Source organism: Osmerus eperlanus, chromosome 4 (assembly GCF_963692335.1).
Source record: "Osmerus eperlanus chromosome 4, fOsmEpe2.1, whole genome shotgun sequence".
In the NCBI taxonomy this organism is placed as follows: domain Eukaryota; kingdom Metazoa; phylum Chordata; class Actinopteri; order Osmeriformes; family Osmeridae; genus Osmerus; species Osmerus eperlanus.
Genome location: NC_085021.1, coordinates 9,815,247 through 9,824,042, shown reverse-complemented (window position 1 = coordinate 9,824,042; position 8,796 = coordinate 9,815,247). Strand labels below are relative to the sequence as shown.

Genomic DNA, 8,796 nt, shown 5'->3' with positions numbered 1-8,796 from the left:
CATTATAGTCTCTCATCATATCATTATCATCTATGTTATCATCAGCTAAGACCGGCAGAACTCCAACACTTTAAATGGTTGACTAGTTGTGACTTTTTGGAATTTGTTTTTGAAAACACACAAACATTGACAGACCGGAAAATATAAGCTTTTATTGTGGCAAAATCTGTTTATATGCAATTACATCTGTTCTGATAAACACTTAAACAAGAAGTACCCTCTCACATTGAACAATGTTAGTGGACTTTCATAAGACAAAACCAAAAGGAACACTGTGTCATGAACGAGTTAATCAAATTAACTGAAATATTATATAACCAGATAGCTTTGGTTTCTCACAGCGTTCATTGACATCTTTAGTGGTAATACATACAGTAAAACAAATTACAAGACATCAAAAACCAAACTTGATTGTTCCCATACTATATAACCATTCAAGCCTTCAGAATTGTATTTTGTATTAAACAAACAACAAACAAGTGGGTGGTGTCATGTCCTAATCTTACATACAGTATCATGGATAAGATTATTGCTTTACTGGACACCACTCAACTGCAATTGTCAGTCTACATCATTGGTACCAGCTCTGTGTTTTGGCACTGTGTTTGGTCCAAAAACCAACTCTGGAATAGGCAGAAGGCACACAAACAAAATCTGTGGGGTAGATTACTTGGTTTAAATAGCACAATGGCACCTGGCTGGGAGGGTTTTACACTTCACAATACAAATAATAGTCTTTTATGACAAACTTTTGTATTGTATTAAACTGTACTATCCAAATGACAATGGGATAACTACACACATTTGAATCATGAGTGCTACATCCTAAGCACAATATATGTGTTTTTCTTTACAGTATTCAACCACATTCAGCATGGCAGAGAATGAGCATTTCTATATAAAGAAGAACCCAATTTCTCTGTCAGAATTGGAAAGGCACAGTTGTTACTTCTGGCAAAGTCTAAAAAACAACAAGTGCAAGTTTTGCATTTGGTTAAATAAATACAGAATTCAAATGGGCCTTAAAGTACAAATGTCACATGTAGCCAATAATAATAATTTGCAATGAGCTGCCAATGCTCTCCAGTGTGTCTGCATTCGAGACAGTAAAATAATTCAAGTTGAAGAGTTTGGTCCTAAAAACCTGCTTAAACTAACTCCGGTCCTATACCAACTGCTTGCCTAAATGATGTATGGAACAGTAAGGATAAATCATGTTGGGACCCGTAACAAGTAGCACTATATTCCATGATTACAAATGTAGATTGCATAGTGGGGATTCAGGTTAGACAAATCAAATCAAAAATCCCTTATAAAAACTAACTTTTGGAGAAAAGAAATAAGCAGACTGTTCTTTTTGTTTTGTTCCATAAAGGCACAACAACACAACATTGTCCTGAGGTCACGTCAGGGCTGGCAGGCTTCTGCTTTGGCAAAAATAACCACTTTATTACTCATGTTTACTGGAGTGACTACTGTGGGTTTCTACTGTGACTGTTCTCACTCAAGGCTGGCAGAAAGCAGCAGAGCAGAAATCTGCCAGATAGCAATAAGCCTATCAGAACACTCCAAGGATGCATCCTATGGTCATATCACATTACATGTTACAAAAGATGTGCACATAGTAGTATCCTGGGAACTGTAGATATGCATTTGACCATAGAACACATAAAAAAAAAAACTAAATGAAGAGAGAGAACTTGCAAGTTTTGCCTTGAACAACTAGGCAACAACAGTCTGATTGTGGGCAAGTTATGAGGAAGAAAATGGCTGGCAGTAAAGGGTTCAGGGTTTCAGAGGCTGTGGAGCAGGAGGTAAGTTGATAGACTATGGACCCCGTAGCTGGTCCAGTCTGGTGTACACGTCTTCCGCCTGACTTAGGTCCTCAAACACAGGCAGGAGGTGGAGCAGCTCAGCGTCCTCCACATCATCAAACCACGACACCACAGGGACCTGGGGAGACATCAACCACCAACTCACCAAATGCCTCATATGGACTCCAGAAGTGGCAAAAAAAAAAAGCATGAAATAAATGGGATGCTAACTTTGCAAAGCGGCGAGCTCAATCCTATTACCCACAACTAACTTTTAGGTGTTATACTACCAAACAACCTACTGAATCCTGAAAGAGAAATCAATTGGTGTTTGTGGCAGGAGACTCACAGCATTCTCCGGGTGGAAGATATAAGAAGCAGGGGAGTTGTCCAGTATGAGGGTCTTGTGGAGCTCTCTTCCCAGCCTGCTCAGGTCTTTGACATAGCAGCCCTGATGGAAGACACAGGATTCCCGGAATAACCGGGTACGGAATACCCCACACTGGTCTAACAGGTCCGTCACTGGGTCGGCATACTAATGGGGGGGGGGGGGGGGTAGGAATCAAGGGATAGGCGGAAGGGGAAAGAGAGGTAGAGGAGAGGGTTGGGCAGTTAAGGTTGAACTAAGGTCACCAATGTACTATAACTTCAACAGGCTATATGCGTATGTGCTGCAATGTGCTATAACGGTGGACATCTAAAACAGCTGAACAAAAGCTATCTATTTACGGTGGCTGGCCACATGTGAAGAGGACTGGTACATAGGGTGTCTATGGCATGAAGCAGGATTACTATTGCGGAAAGGAAAACAAGTAGGAACATATTTCAGTGGAATGTTAGTAGCCTCATCAGAGGTTTCATTTGAGCTCTGACTTAATGTACCTTGGCCAGGCTGGCAGTGAACAGCACACACTCAAACAGCTCTCCCATTCTCTGAAGGAACTCGTCCACATATGGCCTCTTTAGCACGTACACCTGGACACAGTATCTTACATTATCAACACTTTCCTTTAAGAGAGGAAGATAAGTCATTCACTATTGTTCTGATAGGGCACATTAGCACAAAGTTGCAATGGTATCCACCTAACTACTGGTGGCACTACTACATTGTACTACTGCTAAACTGGATAACAATAATACAGTACAGTGTAACAGTACAGTAATATCAGACAATCTTATAGAGAAAACGTCTCAAAGAAAAAAATCAGAAAGAGAACTTGTCATGAGCTTGTCACGTAGTCCATCTAGATGCTGGTGGCCAGTCCCTGAAACAAGTTATCCAGAACAGGCCAAGCGGTGTTAACCAGCCTATCCTGGATTACTTGAATCAGACAAGGACCCATGGAGAAGAATTCAATCCACGGACGGCAGCAAAATAATTTTATGAGGCTGACAAAGAAGATTATGTTTTTGCATTGTTTTTGTTCATGTTGTATCCCTTCACAATGCTGCAATGACTGCGGTGTAATAGTATACCATTTTCCTTTCAACAGACTCACTAGCTTTGCGGTTATGAATATTGCATAACTTATCCATGGATTTCAACAGAGCAAGAGGTATCTTCTTGTTTTCTTGCTTCGGTGTCCTTTCACTTTTAACTTTGTCCAGTAGGGGGCACATGGCGCCCACTGCAAACCTTGATGCTGTCATGAGACCCATCCCAGTTCTGCTCAACAAACACTGTGAACACTCCGTGCATACACCCCAGCCTATATAACAGCAGTACCAATCCCTCTACTGCACACAAGCACACTCGAACCATATTCATATTTTAGTGTGTATTACCTGGTGTGTGGTCCCCTCAATCTCCACAGGAACAATAAAATCGGCATTACTAATAGGCTGGGGACAATACACAAAGGGAGATGGTCGGTAAACTCATGGGTGTACATTCACATGTCGTTACATAACACACAATCCCGAGGCAACTAGACCTTAAAGAAACACATCTCTCATCAAAATGGATACCAAAACAATGCTTTCTGGATGGATGGCACATCAGGGTACCTTGAAGGAGCTGTGCACCAGAGTCTCGTCCAGGTCTATGACCACACAAATCTTGCCCTGGTCCTGGGCTGTCACCTCGGGCAGTAGGCTGGGCTCTGACAGCTGTGGAGGAAGACACGGGGTTAGACGGTCACAGGACTCTGCACTAAGCACCTAAAGATCTAAACATCCTGTCTCTTTCACAAGTTATATTTCACTCATGGTCGCTGTGAGGAATAAACTAATGAATGGGTCACCATGCATGTTTTTCTAAACTATGAATGCCATTTACCTGAATTTGTTAACTAAAACTACCAACTTCCCTAAAGCAATAGACAACTACACTGTTAACATTTTTATTCGATTGTAATCTGCCCTCAAATGAAGTTTAACTTCAAATAAGTATACATGTATGGGCAGGGTCCACTAGGAAGTGAAACTGGAAGAGAGAAGACATTTATTTTCAATAACGTTTTTTTGTAATTTATTACATAACAGCTGAGACAGCAGTATAGTTCAAAACTCAGGACAGCCACATGGGCACCAACATTTTCATCTGAAATGTATTTCAGAGAACCAGACCAGACACAAATTCAGCTTTCCGTACACTCTGGTCTGGAGGACACTTGACAACATCTCATTAAGATGCCTCCTCCATGGTGCTGTCTAGAGACTGGAGCGCTAGAAGACATGACACATTCAATAAGGGCTAGTGGGCAAACCGCCTCTAAAGCCACTGCTTCTCTCCCACTGCACCTCACCAGGCTCCAAGTGCCTCAGCTCAGCACACTGCCACTCACTCAGTTGTCTCGTCCCTATTATCGAGGGGAATCAGACCTGAACATCAAAGATCCTCCCTAACCGCTAACAGTCATGGTTAGTGTTCTAGATTTGATAAGCAGGTGCAGTGCCTGCTCGGTGGTGCAGTTGGAACACAACATGAGAGGGTAATGTACCATTTTTTACTTAGAAATTTATTTTTTTCTCCAGATGGGGCCCCTATTCAATGTCTGCAGTTACTGCCTCTGTACAGAGAACATTTCGGAGGAGGAAAACACATGATGAAGGAAGCAATCAGTCGTTAAAAAAAACCCCAATTAAAAGTAAGTCCGTCACTTGTTAGAAGCTAACTTTTGTCGCAATCTGTTATAGTCTAGCAGGCTGTGAGAATCTACATGCAATGTTTAGGGGTCGAACGTGTGTTTTCATGACTACATTGGTATTTAAAAAATTCAGATAACAGCCCACTGTTCTACAACTAGCAGATGAAAAGCAGATTCTACCTTTCCCTTGACCCCCAGCTGCCGCACATTCTCAAGAGTTGAGAGTCACAATAACAATACTCCTGGGATGCTGAGAAGAATAAATTATGTTACCTTGACAACTGTCCCATTGTCCTGCGACTCGAGCAAAGCATCGTGGGAAGGTGGTGGACGTTTGTGGCCATCCTGAGCTCGGAGGCAGCAGAAAAAAGATTTGAAGACGTTACAGCTTCTCGGCTGTTTCAACGAGGTCCTGCTCACCTGGCCTAGTAAACAAGCGAGATACAAAACAGAGAAAAGACGTGAAAATTAGACTACATCTACTTTTTAAGGTATCTATAATTAACTTCCAAGATTTTGAACAAAACGAAAAAGCTGTTGAGTCAATAGGTTTTAACTGATGCTCATCCATATTTAATCCGACTGAGAATTCATGCCGCAATGAAGATTCCTAGAACAGGTGTGGTGGTAAAATTCTGAGAATGTATCAAGAATATTGAAGTCAAGTTTCGGCAGACACTGGTGGCTAGCTTTACACACATGTAAAAGGGAGTCCCTATAGCGTATGTCCCTCTCCGATACAGAGATGGCACAGCCTGGACATAAAATCAGTTTTTAATGAGGCCGCTGGAAAGGACGGGTAGCCTACATGTTATATAATCCCAGAGGGCGGGAAACCCCACACTTTTCAGCAGCAGCAGCAGCATCTCCAGCAGAACAACACAGACAGAAAACATTCCAACCATTTCAGTCAAGACCTCTGGTTGGAGCAAGCCAGCGCAGTCACACCTCACTGCTCCATGCGCCCTTTGATCAGTCGCTGTAAGATGGGAGCCCCACACCGGGCTTCCGCCACACAGAAAAACACCAGGAGATTATTCAGTCGGCTTGGTTGTGCATTTTATTCTAGTCTGTACAAGCCACGTTTAGCATATGTGGATGCCTGCCTAATGTGTATTCATGGATATTAACTAACTGTAACGTTGAATTCTGTTGCCGCATAGATATTGACTAAAACCATCAGGTGGATTGAAAAAAAGAGATAATGAACGGAGATAAATCTCTGTTCATACAGTCCTTAGAACATCCATTTCCCCTTCACCTCCACTTCCCCTTAATTCCCATCTTGTTTTATGGCATATGCAGGCCACAGGCATGATCTTATTACACAACCATAGGAGAGACAAAGGACAGTGGGCCTTGGTTTGGTCATTCAGCACCAGATCTGAATATAGGTACACTTCCTGGAAACAGGAAAACTAACAACATGATGTTGTGTATGGTAAAAACTATTTTTACATTGCCAGTGCAAACCATCTGAACATTTCCCAGTTTTGAAGAGATTATCTTAATCAGCATATACAATATCTACAATCAAGATAAGGTTATCGAGTTGCAAAGTCCTTCAAATGTATATTGAGTCCCAGTATACGCATGCGAACAATCTAAGAAACCGCGCTTACAATGGGCAGCAGAACGAGGGCGTGTGCAGAGGGGTGTGTTTGTGCATTCCACTGTCAACACCGCGGCACCTGGGATTTTTACGATTATAAAGCCCTTTTTCGTATCAATCTTTTCAGGCTGATTATCACAGCGAAACACACACGGTTACACAATAACATGCATAGTGGATGTTCTATATGCTATCATCATGGTATATCATATTGTTGTAATAGCGATCGAGTAGTGCAGTACTGCTCACGCGCACTGATCTGTGCTGATCTGTCTCACAGCCTGCGAACAAAAACAAGCCTTTGCATACAGTACGTGATCACTGCCCGTGGAGACAAATGTGACTGTAGAAGGTTACTTTCTGTAACGTTTCCTTACTACAGATTACAATCATATAAACAGTGTTGTGTTTCAATGTGGTTATAACAAAGGTTTTAATGAACAACATTTTACGCACGGAATTACACGGTTATTTAAACTCACCAGTAATCGCATTTTATGTAACCATAAACCAATAGTACACGGCTTGTATATATAATAGACAACGACGATGTCGTAATACACATTTAGCATCATAAACACCCCGTTGAATGGCACTGATGCTAAAACCTGTGTGGAATGGGCAGGACAAATAGCTTACAAATATTTACAATAGAATAGAGTGAAAACAACAGATTTAATTAGATCCATCTTTGCTCATATATGAGCTGATTTACATTCGAATGGTTCAGTGTGTTCAGTATGTTTACGATTTCCTCCCTTGGCTCTGCAGGTGTATGACATAGTACTTAACAGCAAACATAAATACACTATTTGAAAATGAGTCTTAACACTTTATTATAAGAAATGCCATACAAACGACATTTACCAGATCCATACTCAATAGGATTGAGAAAGGTTTATACAAACCGTCAAGAGCGTATGCGCTCTAAATGTCGCGCGCAGTGTCCTAGGAGGCTCAACTGTCAAACGAGCGCACTATTTACGTGTTTTCATCGCCGTCTAAATTTATGCATTTTATTATCGGACAAACACATCCAGCAGTAAAATGCTCAATAAAGAAAAACTGTCAGTGAACACAAATTTTTAATAGTCCAACATACCTGCTTTCGATGACAATTGAACGTCTTCTTTCTGCACTTGAGTGATAATAGAACTTTCCATCTGACAAGCACCGAGCCCTCAAAATCCAATCCGTTCCCCAAACACTGATAAGGAGCCTTCATTAGGTTCTATTGGTAAGTGACTAAAATACTGTCCTGATAACTGTCATCCGGCTATGTAACAATCAGGATGATATTACAATTAATCAGTTACAATGTTTTCTTATTCCTCGCGTCTTCTCTCTCATTTGGGAGGGGCAAGGCACTTTGATATTTTTTCTTATTTGCAATCTCCCTGCTGTTGTAGGCTTACTTTATCGCTTGTATATTTCTGAACAGCCCTTTCCTGTCGCTGCGGAGACCCCACTTTTGCTCCAACAACATGGAGAATCCTGGCGAAAGAAGGAAAACAACCGAGGAAATGGGGCAAGGGTGCGGTTTCAAGATCCCCTTACTACAGATAAACAACCTCGTCGAAGATACGCAGGCGAGAAGAGAAAATGATCAAAAATAGAATCAATCGAAAACGATTTCAAAAACGGAAACGGTTCTACATACAATTCGATTACAAAATTAAGTGTAGTTTTTAGCGACTGCTTTGTTTTTCTTCGGTCGGGACTCCTCGGGTGCCTTGAAACCGTTACTCGTTTCGGATTGGACCTTTGGAAAGTGGGAGTTGCAAAAGCATTCCTCTCTATTCTGCACGCTCCACACTGAAAACATTCCATCGCTGGTTTTGACACAAGTCGAATAATTATTACTTTAGACTAGCAATCACTGAACCCATTCAACTTCATGTCTACAATACATGTTCACAGAAATATATATTGAATGCTAATGTTCGATTATAATCATATGTTTGGGTTAGTGTAGGCTAGTAGAAGCACAGACAAGAGCGCTAAAACAATTATACACAGATTTCTATTCAGCTTGTGCAGATTTTTTAAATTACGTTTTTCCATTTATCTGCTGTCAATTATTATTATTATATATTGTTGCACTGTTTCTCTGAAGATTTGACGCACTGTTTTTCAGTGGGACTCATTTTCCTCCTCTGCATCAGCTATTATAAAGTTATTTTATAAGGTAAGCTCATACATTGATGCAGTGAATATTACATGCACATGTGTACATGAAAAGATACACACACAAACTGAAGGTAAAGAAGAGTGTCTCTCA

At 41.1% G+C, this 8,796-nt stretch overlaps 1 protein-coding gene across 1 annotated transcript; it reads right to left on the bottom strand.

The window, feature by feature from the left end:
- Positions 1-132: 132 nt before the first annotated feature.
- On the bottom strand, positions 133-8,217 carry ctdsp2 (CTD (carboxy-terminal domain, RNA polymerase II, polypeptide A) small phosphatase 2). The gene is made up of 7 exons (XM_062458766.1): positions 7,618-8,217; positions 5,177-5,328; positions 3,822-3,923; positions 3,600-3,656; positions 2,697-2,789; positions 2,164-2,349; positions 133-1,953 (listed from the first exon to the last, which is right to left on the bottom strand). Exons 1-7 carry the CDS (start codon positions 7,676-7,678, stop codon positions 1,828-1,830), a joined length of 777 nt encoding a protein of 258 aa, XP_062314750.1. The 5' UTR covers positions 7,679-8,217; the 3' UTR covers positions 133-1,827.
- Positions 8,218-8,796: the final 579 nt, after the last annotated feature.

Bases quoted from the DNA above. Each gene is read 5' to 3' on its own strand.
- ctdsp2 (XM_062458766.1), bottom strand. From the start codon at position 7,678: ATGGAAAGTTCTATTATCACTCAAGTGCAGAAAGAAGACGTTCAATTG. The intron at 3,657-3,821 runs GTACCCTGATGT...TATTGTCCCCAG, and splicing joins TGGTGCACAGCTCCTTCAAG to CCTATTAGTAATGCCGATTT. The intron at 2,350-2,696 runs GTACATTAAGTC...CCCCCCCATTAG, and splicing joins TCACTGCCAGCCTGGCCAAG to TATGCCGACCCAGTGACGGA.